At 41.6% G+C, this 17921-nt stretch overlaps 1 protein-coding gene across 2 annotated transcripts in view; it reads left to right on the top strand.

Annotated features, from left to right (window-relative positions):
• ZNF827 (zinc finger protein 827) overlaps nucleotides 1-17921 on the top strand; it is a 581455-nt gene that overhangs the window by 283236 nt on the left and 280298 nt on the right. For both annotated transcript variants that reach the window (XM_085641623.1, XM_085641624.1), the window contains exon 4: nucleotides 10175-10658. In XM_085641623.1, the coding sequence (XP_085497749.1) occupies nucleotides 10175-10658 (484 nt within the window). The remainder of the gene's footprint in view (nucleotides 1-10174; nucleotides 10659-17921) is intronic.

Below are 17921 nucleotides of genomic sequence, written 5' to 3'. Positions count from 1 at the left end.
GCACCCCAAATGGCTGGACCCAAAGATACAAAATGTTTTCATGAGTGCTTCCAAGGAGAGATATTACTATTTATAGTCAACCTTCCTGAGAACTTGCATCATGGTTTCATCAATAGCTAATAAATACACGTTATAACAATTCTATCTATGTCTATGCACCTGGAAAGAAAGCCCATATTCTCTAAATATCAAGTTAAGTATATATCCCCAGCCCCAGTCACTCCAAAACCAGACAGTTAATACACAAACCAACGGAGGCCCACAGAATGGTTAAACAAGAAATTGCCTGCTTTCTAAAAGTGGCATTTTCAAACACACAATTTAAAAACAATCTCTCTGAAAAGGTATGTTATTAAATTCTGAGTTCAGAGAGCCTAAACTCCATTTCTCTAACTTGTCCCAATTGAAAGTTATACTTGTAAGATGTTATATATATATTACTGCAAAATGGGGTTGCAGGTTCTCGGCAGGACCACACCGTGTAATCTTACATCACACTTTGTGTTGTCATAAACTACAACACAAGATATGCACTTGATGGGTGAAAAAGTAATTTTTTGCAAAAAATCACCCAGCAAAACCCTGACGCATTTCGGTCCACCAGGATCTTGATCACAGGATAAAAGTTAAGTACTTTCTCACTGTTAACGTCAAGTCAACGATGCACTTCAATTCCTGTTACCCCCCGATTCCTGGGAGTTGTAGTCCGAAAGTTCACGGGTGTTAATAAGTGAGATAGTGCCAATTAAAAAGTGCCTAATAATTTCCTCTGCTTACTGTTCATGATTGCAACAGTTCATTATTTAATTATATTATCAGCTGGCCAATTTATCAGTTGTAAAGATCACAATCACTTGTATTTCCCTTTTTGGTGTCAAGGTGCTATTATACGTCCTTGTGGTAACTGTTGTTTTTGCTGCCATCAAAGTATGGCCTTTCTGAGTTTTAAGTCATGTGTATGAATCATGTTTAAGTCATGTGTATGTTTTCACAATGGCTTTGTTTTGGTCTAACTCATTTTTGTGATATTTCCAGTCGATTGAATATTGAGTGGCTTACCTTCCAGTGGGTTCCTTTGACATTTTCTAAACCATTTTTGCTAGCGTATATTAAGCTTTCATTGCTAATGTGTTTTCATGTGCCCATTGTTGCTTGATCCCATACCGTGTTCTTGTAGTTAATCTGTTTTTGTCTTATAGTGCTCTTTAAGTATGTTTCAAAAGATTCAGCCCTACCAGTCGGCTATACCAGGATTGCGATTGATTTGTGCAGCTAAATAATTCATTCCTATTTGTACCTCCGTATTCATATGTCCTATTGTTACAGATTGCAGTCGCAGACCAAAATCAAGGTGTTTTGTGATATGCTTTTCAAGTGTACATGTAGCACTTCATCCTGATTAAATCCAGTAGGTTTCAGGCCACAGAGTTTCTTGATTTCAACTATTGTGCAGTTTATTTTCTCTCTGCCACCCCCCTCTTTATTTTGGGTACATGGTCAATTGTGTAGTATCGCATCTCTTTGCAGTTGCCCTCATGGTGTGTTTCCACATACGTTGCCATAGCCAAGCTCCTGTCACTGTTTGTCACCACTTTGATGTGCTCCAAACAAACATTTGCATTGAAGGAGTTGCTCGGGTGGTCATGAAGGGGTGGAAACGTTAGGTATATTGGGACTCTTGCAGTACCATAAATCTAAAAAAATAGAGCCTGCTGAAGGCAACATTTTTCTCCTTTCAGCCCTTTTGGTGCTGCACAATCTGATTGGTCATCCACAACTTGGAAGAAAATGTTGCGAAGGCCACTACAGGACTCGGGGACTCCATGCGCCCTGAACTTTTTAAAATAAAATAGTATAAGGGGGCAAAATAGGCATACTCTGATGCCCCCCGGCTCTTGTGAAGGGGACACAGAGGAACATCTTGGGGGACAAAAGTAAGGAAAATTAAATTGTGCTGTGGGTACCACAGTACTTCAACAAGAACCAACAGTACATCAGTATTGCGGTACTCTAGTGGGTGCCACCAATGAAGCATCATACCCTTGGCGCTGTGGTAGCATGCAGTCTTCACTGGGGGAATCTAGCACTCTACTGCGATTCCATGGGTTGATTAAGCTCCAGGATTACTGTGGAGTTCATAGGGGAATTGGCATCCACAGAGCATTGGCAACAGGGCCTGCAGCCAGCCTCACCTCTGCCAAAGTCCATAGGCCGTGTGGAGTGGGTGGTTGGCAGTCCTCAGGCGTTTGGATGCAAGGCCTGGCTAGAGGACATGCTATGATACAACTGCGCACAGCGGGGTACTGGCCGCTTGCAGGTGGTTGGCTTCCGGCCAGGCCCTCAGCTAACCCCCCTCCCCCCATGGTAGGGTTCAACATAGGGCCTGGCCTTTGGCCAAGCCCTGTGACCAACACCCCACAGAACACAGCCTTTGACCATCCTTAGCAGCAGTGGGTTACCTGATCACCAAGGAAGTGTGAGGGGGGTCAGACACAAAGCCAGGCCAGAGGCCATGCCCTGCATCAAGCTTGCCACTACTCGCGACCTTGGGATGTGTGCACTCAGGAGCTAGACACCTGTGGTGCCTGAAATATTATCAGCCATGGACAATAATGTAGACTGCATTCCAGTCCATTGTAATGTTTACGCTTGCACATTTTCCAACAGGTGAAAATGTCCTCATGCTTTTTTACTTCTCCATCAGCAAAATAAGGTTCCCGTTCGAGGCACATCTGCACAGTATCTTTAAATATTAAGGTGTTGTCTCAAAATTCCCACCCTGGAAAGCCTTTTTGCTCTAGCCATTATCTGGAGTAAACTTACAATTATTTGCAGGATGAAGAACTAACAGAAAAGGGGTTGTGAATACTCACAAACATCTGAGTTAGAGAGTGTTACCAGCCACTATCAAGGTCAACCTCCATTTCACCCTAAAGGATGCGCACAAGTTACAGCATAAGCTGCTGATCTCTGCTTATTAAGTTCACTGGCTGACAGCCAGACATTCCTATGGTTTCTCGAAACAATTATTTCTGCCTCAGGAATGCCTTAGGCCTAAAAAGAAATCACGTTGAGCGCAACAAAGAGTAACATGACGTGATCACTTAAGTAATGTATTTGGAATCTCCTCCTTGTTTTAGTCAGAGTTCACCCAGGAATGTCATTACAGGAAATGATTGTAATTTTCTAAATCTCTAGACAGGCCTGCACACCTCTAAAATATTATATTCTTATTAATGATAATGACAAGTCCTGAATTATCGCTTTGTGCCGCCTACTAATTTGGGAATACAAACCACACATTCATTCTTAGGAGAGAGCACGTCTGAGGGTTTCGGCGCAGAGAGCAAAAGAGGTTACAACATGTTTTCATTTTTGTATCTAGTCAGACACATATTTTATTGTTCAGAAGATTGTTGCTTTCCGGGATACTGCAAAGCCTTATTAAAATGACTTAAAATGCCACATAAACCTCACATATTTGCCTGAGTAGCAGGTTGCTTCCGGTGCACAAATAAAATACCCAGAAGTGCAGTGCTTTGAAACAAAGTGAATTGAATTCTACAGGGCTTATTTTGCAAACTAATAAATGCCAGGGCTCCGACCAGGAGGCCACTGCAGCTTGCACCACCCATCGCCCCTGTCATCGCTGCCAAACAACTACAAACCATCCCTCTGGCCTGCAAGAGCGACATTTTAAATTATTCCAGGTCCCCATAGCCAGGGCTTTAAGTGGGGAAAAAACTGGGGGTGCTCTAAAAGGGGCGGGACAATCCTCTCTAAGGGTTGGGGCCTATCCAAGTAGGGGCGTGGTCTAAATCAAGATAACTAGCGTTGTGTTAGGCCTGGGGCAGGATCACGCAGACTAGTTCCTCTGCGCTTCACTTGTTGCTGGATTACACTGCAGCCTTGACACTCAATGTGAAAGGTCAGAGCAGGGTCGTGCTGGAGCAGTCTGCCTGTGGTCATCTCTCTCCTAATCATCCCACAATGTCAAGGCTGGCACCACGGCAACGTTGCTCCTGCGCGGCAAACAGAGAAGGGAAATTCTGAGAGAAAATGGCTCTCTTTAAAGGATTTCCCTTCTGCCTACAACACGGCTCACCTGGCGGGCGGGAAGAGAGGAAAAGATGAGAGGTGCTATCTGCATATTTATTGACGTGCCTTACTGTGGGGGCAATAACTATAAGCAGGGCTTTAAGTGGGCCAGGTCTGTCCGGGTCTGAGCACTGGCAGTTATTTTCAGTAGTGAGCAAAATGAGCATGCGCACATCAATGTGCATGCTCTTACTGCAGTCCAAGAAAAAAAAAAGAAAACAGACGCATTCCATGAAGTTGTAAAGGCAAAAGAAAAAAGTAGTTTCCTGATGTGAGTGGAAGGATAGAAGTCATCTAATCAAAAGGATGGCAAAGAACTTGTGCTCCAAAGGAGGGGACTGACTCAAGAACAAGATGTAAAGCCACTGTATAATGAGCAAGCAAGAGAGTGACAAGGAAGACTACCAATGGTAAGCAATGGGCTGGCCTCAAGCCCACACTATTTGTATTGTCCACAACAGGTGTTCGACAATAAACAACAAAAAACTGCCTGTAGGTTGAGACCGAAAAAATAGGTGTCAACATAGATTTAATCAATCAATCAATTATAGGTCCTGGCCATTCCAGAATCTCAAAATGTCAACAAATGGCCTGTTTCATTGGAACAGGTACCAACCCAAGTCAAACTCTTCCTGCACAGCTCGAGAAGGTTCCAATACAGCTCTTGCTTACTGGCGTGATGCTAAATACACAGGGCTCAATGTGCCTGCGGCACTAATGCCATCAGCATATTTGGCTGCTCCTAGAACTTGAGTTTGTTTCGATTTGGTGAGAAGAGAAAATGACGGGGTGTTCACATAGTGTAGGAAAGCAAAGGCCAGCACAGGAGAGGACTTTTCTAAACGTGATGCAACTGGAGCGCAAATGACTGTGCCAGAAGTGCTTTGAATCTGTCGAGGTCACTGATAATGGATGAACAATGTACGGATTTTTGAAGGCGGGTGCAGTCTGTTATTCCGCCACTAGGGAAAGTTTCTCAGTCTAAAATGCAGCGTTACTATGATCTTCAAATTGTTTGGTAAAATTAGCGCACCCCACATATGATGATGCAATTACAGCATGGAATCAGTAGCTCATAAAGAGATCACCAAGCAGCAGCTCATAGCAACTCAAATAGCAATGCAGGGCTTTGCGAAGCCCGAAAATAGAGCCCGATAGAGAACTGTTTTGAGGCCCCCTGAACAAAACTGCCGGTGCTCAGAGCCGGACAGACACAGCCCACTTAAAGCCCTGTCCATAGCTAAAGGAATGGCTGGGGAGGCAGGTATTAGTAATTTGTAATATGTATTGTAATCATAAACACCCGCTGTTATGTTCCTCTCTAAATTAGATGAGCAGCGCCTCCATGTGGCAGACTAACATAAGTACAGTGTTGACAACTAGGTACTGAGCACCGGAATCCAATAAAGGGGCGTTGCAAAGCACTGGAATCCACCAGCTCAAATTAAGCACTGGCATTCTATCTAAGATCCTGACATACTCTATAGCTGGAGTTCATCTTCACCCTGTTCACAGGCAGCATTGTCTTTCTAAACATCTCCACTCATCCATTATCTGGTCTATACAGCACTTTCACATGCATGGAGGAGATTAGCCTTGGGAATTTCCAGACCCGAGTTGTACTACAGAATTTGCAGTAAAATCTGTGAGTTAAAATAAAAGTGTGTTTGTCTGTTATTCTCGCAGCTTGTCTTCCCTGTGAGATATTATGAGCACATTCAGAAAGTATGCACATATTTCTTAAAGATGTTCATTCACCACTTTTCTCAAGCAGAAACCCAGAAATGCAAAGACTCTATGGCTAGTACCAACTATTTCAATATGTGATTAAAAAAAGTAAATATATCTCCGTTTGCTTATTGTCATAAATACCTTGAAACTAGTTTTTAAGTACCCAAATCAAAATAATACCACTTTTTATTTTTAAACTTCTCTATTTTAGGCGATATTCTTGGTTCAAAACTCTAACATGTTCCACACATTCCTAAATTGACTCCATCTTTCAATTCTTCCTTTTCTTGCCTTGGCAATTTAATTGATTACATTTTGCAAGAAAATCATTCAATGTAGCACAAATCACCTTCAGTCTAGCTGCACTCCAGCCTACCAGGAAAACATTGTTGTAATCCTGGCTGCCTGCTTGCAATACAATCCTGTGATCATGGGCAAATAATTTTTGGGCATTAGACAACTTCTCTGTGAGTGACAGCATTCTGCCTTTTACATGGAGCACATACGAACGCAAAGTAGTTTTCTTCAGTGTCAGGGACTACTATGGTGATATGTGTTTTTGAGACCAAAAATATTTCTGCTTTTAGCCAATTGCTTTTTTTACTGAAGAAGGCCTGGCAGCTTCACCAGAAATAAAGTTTTCCAAACACCATGACAAAACAAAGCAAGCATTGATAAAGCCAAAATGCTGGCAGCTAATTCCAGACCTATTGGCTGCGCCAGTACTTGTTATTTACAGTCTCTGGATTCATTAATCTGCCAAAATTAGGATTGCTTAGAACCATCCTTGCCATTCTTGCCATACCAGGCTTGGCAGAAACAGGTTTATTAATTTGGGAGGGAGGTTCCAATAGCCAAGTTAAGAAATACATTCTGAATAGGTTACAGCTCAGTTATAGATTCTCTGTTCAATTCATGACAGTAATAGCACCGTGAAAAATTACCAGGTAAGTGCCTGCTCAGTTCAAGCAGTACCAAACAATTTTAAAGTTTGGAAGCACAGTACATTCCCCAAATAAATTTTTAAAAATCAAGAAAAAATGAATAAGCCTTGAGACACCAGAACAATTAAAATTGGATACTAATGCCAGAGATAACATTTATTATAAGTTTTGAGGCGAAAAGTATCAAGAATAGTTAAAGCGCCAATTGAAAGTTACAGTTCATGGCTGACGAGGGCCTAGCCACAATTTCAGCCTGACAGTGATGGAGCAGGGATTGGATAAGCAGAGCAGGTCACACTGATCAAACCTTTTATCTTGGGACAGAGAAGAGTTTTGGTACTTAATGTCCTCTCGTGGGGCACGGCAGGAAGCTGAAGCCCTTGATGACTCCTTAATATGCCTGTTACATTGTTGTTGAGTTCCAGCTGCAACCTTCAGTTTTGGCACCAAAAGCATGACAAAGCAGGATTTTGCATCCTCTGGGATTACTTTGCCAAGGAGATTTATTTACTACTGGGCCCCTGTCACAGGTTTTACCTTTGCACATATTCACTTTCATGGTTTTCAGAATCCTTCAGTGGGGATTGAAGGACACCGGAGCCAGGCATGGTTCCACAGGGCCAGGTACATTAACTGGAATATGTTGCTGAAGTCTTTTTCTTTGCAGTACAAATTACTGACTGGGGCTATCATGGATATCTTGCCACTGAGGGTGTGCCTTCACTGGGGAAGCCTGAGCACCTTGTCCCCATCATCTAGAGGTGGAAATAAGAGAAAGGGCCTGTCTGATTTAGAGTCCAGTGACGGGTACTTTGTGACAAACGTGACAGATGTACTGGATGACAAGGATAGCAAATTAAAGGGTGAACTTGAAGTACTTCTTTGTTCTTGGTAGGCCACAGTATGCCTTGCAACAGACAGCACATGCATTGTCTAGTAGGCTCGACTTAAAAAGGCCCGAGACAGAAAAAGAAGAACGAAGGGTTTGTGAGCGAAAATACGAAGTTCGTTGCTAAAGCCCCGATCTGCAAAACCACCATCTTAGAAGTCATACATTTATGCACTTAGGCTTATGCGCTGTGTAAAGTTCTGATTTTCATGAAATTCATTTAAAGTACTCATGGGAAACTGTGAGTGTCGCACATTCCCAATAGTACTTACATAAGTAGAGATTTGCACATTCAACAAGAACATGCATACATCTCTGCATGTGAAAATGCGATGCTAAAGTACCTTTGCGGTATATACTTTGTTATTTGATCATTTTTCGGAACGGACAATATTTTCCCTTTGGAAGATTTCCCCCCTCCTCCACCTCCTACAATGCTATCTTTTTGGGGTTATTCTATCCCAACTCCTACACCTAAAACAAATCTGCCCATGCACTGCAGCTGGGAGTAGGACATCTGTGACCGTTTCATGATCGAAGGTACCTGAATATGAGTGTGGTTCACCTGTAAACATGTTAGCTTGTGGGTGTTCTCAGCCTCTGTAGGCTGCCACACTTTAGAATCCTGTTAACCAGTAATCTGAGGTGCTCTCAATAATGGCTCGTTCAATACATCACTTAGGACTACAAGCTGCTTTATGAATCCGCCCGTATGGTTTACAGTAGTAAAAGAAGCTGGGATATGGGCAGACCAGAGGGGTCTCTCATCCTCCGCTCTTATATATTTGTATGTGTAACAGTCCTAACCAAGTTAGACAGGCCAGTTTTGCATTACAGCTTCTAGGATACCAATTAGACCTTTGTTAACAAACTGTTGTTTTTACTAGTTTATCACATTTTATTTCTGTTGTATTTTATATTGTTTAGTCTGAATACCCACAAGCTTAACAGTGTTTTTGGTGTTCACCGCCTTGTGTGGGTATCCACACCCTGGAACGACCACACCTTGTGAAGACTTTTACAAAAAAAGTACACAATACTGGTGCAATTTTCCCTTTGGGTAAATCAGTTTAGAAGTACAAATCACCTTTGGTGAATCTCAAACTTAAATTGTTACTTGTTGGTGCTGCTGTTTTTTCATTTGTTATCTGAGTGCCAAGATAGCTGTTGTGAATTGGCTCTGAGACAATATCTACTACTTGGGATTGGAATTACATCAACCCTTCCTCTACTTATATCATATATAAGGACATCTAATTGATAGTTGTATTGCAATGTTTAATATGAATGCAATCAGACGACCCAGTTTACAAAGGGTTGAAAGCTGTCCATCTGCTCCCTTGAAATATTTATGGATCAAACGTTAATTTTTATGGGATTCGTTAAGAACGCCAGGAATATTACTGGCATAGGTTTCTACGGTTACATATATGTGTAAAGCCATGCTCATACAGAGGATCCACCTAGTATCACATTCTGCATGTAGTATCACATTCTGCATGCTTAAATGTGATGCAAATGTGCATTTACATATTTAATTTAATTTATTTTCACCTGGCAGATTAATTCCCCTGTTATACAATTCTTCCCATGTATTCCCAAATAATTTTCGTCTTACCCCTGCCATTCCAAAAGTAGAAAGGCACTTATTCCTGCCTTTACTGGGATTAAATGTATACCCATTTTCTTTTTTTATTTCAAAGACCTTTATTGGGTTTTTAAAAAAAGAAAACAAAAAAGAAACAGTAATGCACAATTCACTGTGAAGTGAAGTTGGCAGGTACGTGATAAAGGGAATGGAAGGAAAACAAAATCTAACCCCAGGGAGTTCAGAATTCCCACGCACTTACAAGTTTGTGGATGTTTTCCAAATGCCACTTGTGCCTGCCCCCAAAAAATACTCACTTTCCGCCCTGTTCGGCTTTAGATCCGAATGCGGAAATCCAACATGCTGACCGATTTTCCATGTGTGTAAGTAAATGAAGTTTGCGAACATGCACTACCAACAATCCCAGTTCTGAGAGTCAGGAATATACTTTTTTGTTCACTATCTGAGTGACGTTTTAAAGGTTGTCCGTTTCGGATTCACACTATAGAGCCTTTGGACGCACAAGATCCAATGTTTGAGGCAGGCAGACATTCGCATGAACAGTGACATAAAACATTTTCATGACAAAGAAGAATTCATTCTTTCTGTCCAGTTTAAATTTAATTTAAATATGCTTTGTGCTGAGGCGAACTATTGTGTCATGTATCTAGTTGAAGGAGTTTTGTTTATATATAATGTCAAAAGTCTAATATTTACTAATGTGGCCCAAAATCACGAGGATTAGTACAACAAGCTATGATAAATGGAAATTGTCATTGGTTGTGAATGTAACACATGCTGTTACTAGGGCATACTGTGCTTAAGGCAAGTTTTTTCAAAAGATGCTGTGCTGTATTTCATAAGAGTGTATGATGCCATTTAGCTCATCCGGTTTGATTTTTTTTTCCTTTCACCTGTCTTCAGGTTCACCAGCACCAGGATAGGGGTGAGACCTTCCAGTGCCAACTCTGCCCTTTCACCTCCTCCCGCCATTTTAGCCTGAAACTCCACATGCGTTGCCATCAGCACTTCTTAAAGACAGAAGTCCAGGTTAAGGAAGAGATCACAGAAAGAGAGATCCAGGAATCACAGATGGATGATGAAGAGGGACTTCAGGATAGAGAGACAGAATCGCCGGGATCTGCATCGACTGGTCGAAGGACATTGCTTCCTCAGGTGGCAGTTCATGTTAGCGCTCCCATGCCCCAACTGACTATCAAGGAAGAGCCCAAGGAAGAGACCATTTCTTCACCTTTGCCCTTTTCTTTGGGTGGCATGGAAAGGATAAAGTGCAAAGCTAACAACTTAAATTCTAAAGACAAATTGGAGTATGTCACCAGCTCATCCTCACTGTTCAGTCAAGACATCAACATCAAGATGGCCTCCGATTTTCTGATGAAGCTTTCAGGTAACACGCCTGTTGTTCTCTCACACTTATCACACACCCCTTACATATACAATGCATGTTTTTGTCAGTACTAGTCATGTATTCTTAAAGCCGACTCTGTGGCTTGTCCAAATTCCGAGGACGAGGGTGTATATAATATGTTTTTAAAATGTGTGAACAGTGTGTCTACACATGTACAATATATCCACGTGGTACCTACTCTGAGCATTCCCTGCAATCAAATGTATTTTTTCCCACGGTGGGAGGACTGTACCTAATGCCATTTGTATGCATAAGCCACAGTGGTGCACACCTGTAGCGTCGTCTCATCAGGGGTGAGGTAGAGGGAGGCGTCACTCATGAAACCATTAAACAGCTACGAATGCTCTAATCAGAAAGGATGGGCCCTTAAATTTTACTTTGTTTAGGGCTCCAAAATACCTTGACGCAACAGTTATTTTATTTTCATCTGTAATAAGGTACCAACATAAAAAAAGCAAATTTCAAAATCAGAGAAGGAACATGTCTAAATGCATAAAATATTTCATCAGATAAAAACTATCGAATCATCTAGTTTTCCTATTTCCTTACCTGCTCGTCACACTGACATTACATAGGGCCTGGTTTTAAGTGGGCCGAACAGGGAAGTGTCCATCAGGATGGCGGAGAACATTACTGCCACCTCCTGGACAGTTATCTTTGCAAAGAGAAGACTGCTGGCCCAGCAGTCATTTCTGTACATTGAAAAGGAACCACGATGACGTCTGTCCTTCAAGGTCAAAATGTTTGGTGGATGACCAGCATCAGATTTTGATGGCCATCCACCAAACTTTTTAACTTTTTATGCTTTTCAGAAACAAATGCCCAAAACTAAAGTGTGCTTCTGAACAGCAAAAAGCTAAAGAAAATGAATAATGTGCTTAAACAAAGATAGATACTCAATAACGATGCTTTTATACATAGATGAATAGTAGACAAGCTGAAACTGAAATAATGTTACCATAGTTATCTTCGAGGTCCATCAATATTTACTTATCATCAGCTTCCATCTGAAACCATAGACCAGTGACTGCAATAACCCCAGCTCAGGTACCCTATCAACATTCAATAGAAGGAGGGAAAGCAGAGCCCGGTGGAACACCACACATCAAGGTTTGTCTTGCCCAGTTGACATACATTGCCCTACTTAGATCTGCTACTGGTAGTTGATTCAGGTGACTGAACCTAGTCCAGAGTCTTGGCATCTATACACCTCTACCCCATCCAAACAGAAGTAAGTAACCCTTGGTCCAAGGTATCAGTGGTTGGCATCATGCCCAGTAGTGTCAATGCCTACGTCTAATAGCTGTTTCCTAGTGTCCTTTCTTCTCAGGTGATGAGATTTGGGTTTGAAATTTGGAAAAAGGGGGCTATTCTCCAGATTCTCCTGCAGCTAGGTGGTGTCCGCAGTTTCCAGTATTTGCGCTGAAAATGGCAGTGTGGAAATAAACTATAGTTTATTGCTTGGTTGTAATCTAAATTTAGATTCATTAAAAGGGGATTAATACTACTTGCTTCAGGTCATCTGAGTAGGTCTCCTTTTAAAAGAATGCATTTCAGGTGAATGGTGCAGATAGTAGTGTAATATCCTCTTTGGCAAAAGGGGCCAGCAAGTTTTGCTCAAATGTAAATAGCATGAAATGGTAAGACAAACTTGAATTGCCAGATTTCAGATTTTAAACAGACAGAACGAATCATTTCTTTCAGCACTGAGCACTATTGTCCATTCCACGCCTTTAAGGGTGATGTCTAGCCTTCGTGCTAGAAGCTTCTTCTGAAAACTGAACAAAAAAAAATCACCTGTTCTCACCCCCATGGCTATTAAATTCTTTAGCACCTTTCTGTGGTACCAACTACTGGATTTTAGTTTGGAGCAATTTAAACATAATTCAACATAGTTCAATGCTTTTTCAGACCCACTGACATCATTCATGACATCTGGGATATACTATATTCGATATAAGATACCCAAATAAATGCCATACATGTTAGATGTTACCTTTGATAAAACATGTATTTTAGAGATAAATGTAATTTGCTCCATCTGGTCAGACTATTGTATGATTAATCTTTCAGCATCACAATGCTGAGAGGAAATCATTCAGACAGAGTGTTGGTGGCTAAGAGATATCGCCGCTCTTTATACGAAGAATAGCTGAAGCACCATCTGACTCTCATTCTAATGATACTTAGAAAAATTAATAATTGCATCGGCAGGTACCCACGTATGTTATTTACAGATTTCATGAAAAGGATTTTGCCAGACCTTGTGTCATAGCTCTAGAATAGAAATCAGATTTCTAATGTACTGGTTCAATTTTGAGCTATCTGAGATCAAAGGGGAATGGATCACTTGTACCTGCTACCAGGGTTCATATGGTTCTGTCCGTCATTGCTTTAAAAACCCTCATTCACGTAGACAGATCGATGGGCGGTATATATTGGTTCTCCGCCTGAGTTTAAATACGTGACAGCATCATCATTGGGTTTCTTTCATGCTTCCTCCGCCTGGAGGGAACCACTGGTTATTACAGTAGTGATCAGAAATCAAAAGATCGTGTGGGTGCTTGTGTAGAGTGGAAAAATATTTAAAAAAGGTTCCTCACGTCATCTAAACTTTCATTTTATTCTGTTTAGGGCATGGGAAAAGAATAAAAACAGTGCTAGTGCATAGTTGGACATATAATGAGTCCACTGCACTTATTAGTCCAGGTGAGTGGTCGACATGTTTCAGCCCCTTCGTTTGCCCCGAAGGAAAAATGTGTGTGGTGGAAATGGATATTTTCCAAAATCAAGTCAATAGTTCAGTTTTCACGTTTCTGAACTGAAGGTCAATAGTACCTAATGTGAATAATGAAAGAAAAAGGCAAAAGGAAAGATAAAATACCTAGAACATTTTACAAAAAGGCAAATTGTCTTATGATGATGTCTATTGTTCAACTTGAAAATTTTGAATAAGCAAGTATAAAAATGGCAATTCTTTAATACTTTGAGTTTGTGTGTCAAAACAAACCCTAGGGTAGGATAATGTCCCCTGGTCGACTTAGTTGTTAGGTATATACAACAAGGTACATTTAATGTTTTTCCTGTCATGGGCATTCGTTGTGGACTAAGGTTATAATGAGCGTGCCTGTATTTTCAATAAAGTTAACTGAGCCAGTGTTTTTAAAAAAAAAAAAAGCTAGTTCATTATGCATCGGTGGTTGAAGTCCAGCATCTATTGTGGTCTGGACCGATGCGTCGATAATCGTCGGCAGTGACTCTCTGGTACGAAACTAATTTGAAAGTGCGCGCAACATTTTCCAAAAAACTGACATAGCGGAAGTCCATTGCAATTATTGGTGAAGTTTCTGAATTACGTGCGTTTGATAAGTGAAAATTAGTGTGATGCCTTGGTGGATTAAAAGGGCGTTTTGTGCATCATGCATTTTCAATGACAATGACTACGCGCTCAAAGTGCCGTGAATAACAGGTTGGGAAATGCGCGTTCCTTGTAACTCCAAAATTGGGCTTCTTCGGGCATTGAGGGTGCATAACGCTGCTGTTAGATTTAAAGGGCGAGACAGGGATCAGTTACAAGTTGGTTTTCAGTACATTACGTGTCTCCTCCCGCGACCGAGTCCGTATGCTCCTCGTACCAGATGCAGCAGTTTCACACGACTTGTGCTGACGCTGCCTTCCTGTTCCCGGGTGACTCAGGGGTCGGATTAGGCAGTCATTATATTGCTAAGGGAAGTGACGAAAGACTAATATGTCTTTATATCGTTTTGATTAATTTGGCTGCATTACTGCCAAAATAAGGGGTGTAGTAAAATTAGGTTTCATAAATAGAGCCTATATGGAAAATACTTAGTGGGTCTCTCAGGTCTTCTGTTCTCTGTGATGCATATTCTCATAAAACACTGAGCCACGGGATATCGTCATTTAGCCCTATTACATTGGTCTTAAGGCGATGTACCCATCTTTGTTCTTTTTCAAAGAGTATTCTTTCAGCATTAAAAGTGTTTCCAGTAAGGGCTTCTATGATGATCCAGGTTAGGTTTTCAGTAGTGTGCTGGTATTCAATGTAGTGATTACTCATTCTGGTAGTTCCTCTCTTGCACTTCATGTTGCTCCTTTGCGCACAGATCCTTTGTTTGACTTTACGGCATGTCATTCCGATGTACCTGAGGTCGCAAGGGCACGTAATCATGTAGATTACGTGCGTCGAATTACAATTGGTGTGTTGCCTCATGGTCCATTTCAGTTTAGGTGTTAGCTTGATTGATTTTGTGACAGTGGTCAACTTGCAGACTGAGCAGTTTCCACAGGGATAATGGCCTGTCACGGGTTGCACGGCCCACAAGGTATTCGTTGCCCTCACTTGCGGCTCTAGAGGTCGTGTGTGGACTAGGATATCCTTGTCATTTTTTGTTCTTTTGTTAGCAAACATTGGTTTTGGCCAGTTTTGTGATCCTGATGTCAGTATCCGCCAGTTTTTGTTTATGATCTTCTTAACTGCGTTACTGTACGTAGTGACGCAGGTCAGGGTGTCTGGTGTGGGTATCTTTGGTGTTGTTTTCAAAAGACTCTCTCTTGGCTGATTTCTAGCCCTCTTTTGACATTACGCCACGGTTTTAGTGGGGTAATCTCGTCTTGATAGTTTTGGAACAGAGATCTTTGGCTTGTGTTTTGTACTCTGTTAATTCACTGCAGTTTATTTGAGGCGAAGGAACTGGCTGTATGGTAAATTGTCTCTGAGGGTGTGTGGGTGGAAGCTATTGTATGAAAGTAGGCTGTTCTTGGCAGTTGGTTTGAAGAAGGTCATGATGACATTGTCTAACACATATAATGGTCAGGTCTAGGAAGTCTAGCTGTTTATTGTCAGCAGTGTAGGTGAATTTTAGACACTGGTCTTGCGTGTTGATCCATTTGTGGAAATCGTGTAGGCTTTCTTCAGAGCCTTCCCAGATCATTATGACATCGTTTATGAACCTTTTCCAGAAATGGATTCTTATTAGAAAGGGGTTGCTGTTGTTCTGTATGAATGTTCTTTCGAAGTTGCTCACATACAGTCCCGCCACACTAGAGCCAAATGTGCTTCCCGTGGATGTTCCGTGGCATTGTTGGTATAGTGTGCCATTGTACTCGAAGTAGTTCTCTGTGAGAGTCAGCCTGCAACATTCTAGGACAAAATGTCTTGGGGTTTGATAGTCCCAATTCTGGTCAAAAAGTAGTTCTTCTAGGGTGTCCATTGTCTTCTGTTGAGGTAAACTTGTATAAAGACTTTCCACGTCTAGCCCTACCAAGAGCATGGAGTCATTCATGAAGGTCTGTTCTTTTAGAAGATTCAGTAGGTCACGAGTGTCCTTCAGGTAGGTTCGTGTCTTTTGTACCATTGGTCTCAGATATTGATCAGCAAATTGAGAGAGTGCTTCCAGGACCGACCCTATCCCTGACGGTGGTTTCCCTGCCTTGTGTATTTTGGGGAGGGAGTAAAAATAGGGTACCCATGGTGAGTTGGTCCGTAGAAAGTCGGCCTCATTTTCTGAGATCCATCTGCTTGTTTCTGCTTCCTCTACCATCAGACTGATGGTTCTTTGTAGTCTTGGTGTTGGGTCCGTTTTGATGATTTTATAGAATTTGTTATCTGATAGTAATTTGAGGCATTGTTCATTGTAGCCTTCTTTGTTCAGTATTACGATACCCCTGCCCTTGTCGGCGGGTTTGATAATGAGGTCCTTGTGTTGTCTTAGTTCATCTAGGGCTTTTTTCTCTGCGTTGGTAGTGTTCATAAACGGTTTCTTGATTTGTCTTTCGATATCTTCCACTTCTTTCATAACTGCCTGCTCAAAGGCTTGGATTTCTATTGGGATTTGATGATTCAGAGGGCAGAAGGTGGATTCTGGTCTCAGTGCTGTGTCACCAGTAGTAGGGCTTTCCTGTTTGTCTTTAAAGAATGGCTTGAGTTTCAGTTTTCTACAAAATTCTGCAACCTCGCTTTGTGTTTTAAACACATCAAGTTGTGGTGTGGGCATGAAGCCTAACCCTTTATTGAGAACATTCTCTTGCTCTTCAGTAAGTGCAATGTCAGTCAGGTTGATTATCAGCGAGTCCTGCTTGTCCCTGGTTTTTCCGTCGACATGCTCCTGGTTAGTACCTGTCTCTCTTGGTCTGTCCAGGTGACCCCTCTTCTTCTTCCCCTTTGGTTGGGGTTGCCTCTCCCTAAAAAAGGCAGTTGTTGCATATATGGTCCCATGAAGGGCCCTAATTGTGGTGGTGCTGTGGTGTATGGATTCAGCCAACCTTGGTAATTTGGTGTGAAAGGTTGGAAGAGTGGTGGGGGTTGGTCTCCATATTGTGGGTTACACCATGTATTGGGTCTGCGGCATTGTTGACATCTATTGGATCCTCTGTATCTACGTGGTTTGACCTGTGTCATCGCCACTCCAGTCTGAGTTATCTGTTGAGTTGCCGCTGGTGTCAATATGCGTCAGAGAGTCTGGTGCTTTATAATCATCCTTACTGTAAGGGTGCATTTTCTCCATGGAGAAATGTTTCAGGTCTTTGGCCAATTTTTGTATCTTATTCTGGGTTAGGTATTCTTTGGTCTCATTCATTTCACGGTTAATTTCTTCAAGTCTTTTTTTTTATAAACCGTGATGTGTACTATGTTCTTTAATTCTGCTTCTCTCAATTGTATTTTGATTGTTAGGGCTTCTGTTAGTCTTGTTGCGGTTTTAATAATGAGTACAAGATAGTCTCTGGTACATTTCCAAGAAATGGCTGACCAATCTTTTCTGAATGCTAGATCATGAAGAAAAATTTGTCGAGCATTGTGTACCCAGAGACCTCTTGGTGCGGCGTTCGCGCAAAGATATTCATTCCTGATTACGCCATGAATAGCGGTTTTCACTTGTTCTTTCTTAGTTTCAGACAGGTCATCCCAATCATTATTTTGGATCACTTGTACCTGCTACCAGGGTTCATATGGTTCTGTCCGTCATTGCTTTAAAAACCCTCATTCACGTAGACAGATCGATGGGCGGTATATCTTGGTTCTCCGCCTGAGTTTAAATACGTGACAGTATCATCATTGGGTTTCTTTCATGCTTCCTCCGCCTGGAGGAAACCACTGGTTAATATAGTAGTGATCAGAAATCAAAAAATTGTGAGGGTGCTCGTGTAGAGTGGAAAAATATTTTTAAAAAGGTTCCTCGTGTCATCTAAACTTTCAGTTTTTAAAGCAATGACGGACAGAACCAT

Source organism: Triturus cristatus, chromosome 2_2, assembly GCF_964204655.1.
Source record: "Triturus cristatus chromosome 2_2, aTriCri1.1, whole genome shotgun sequence".
NCBI classification, from domain to species: Eukaryota; Metazoa; Chordata; class Amphibia; order Caudata; family Salamandridae; genus Triturus; species Triturus cristatus.
Note: the sequence above shows the minus strand (reverse complement) of the source record. Positions and strands in the feature narration are given on the sequence as shown.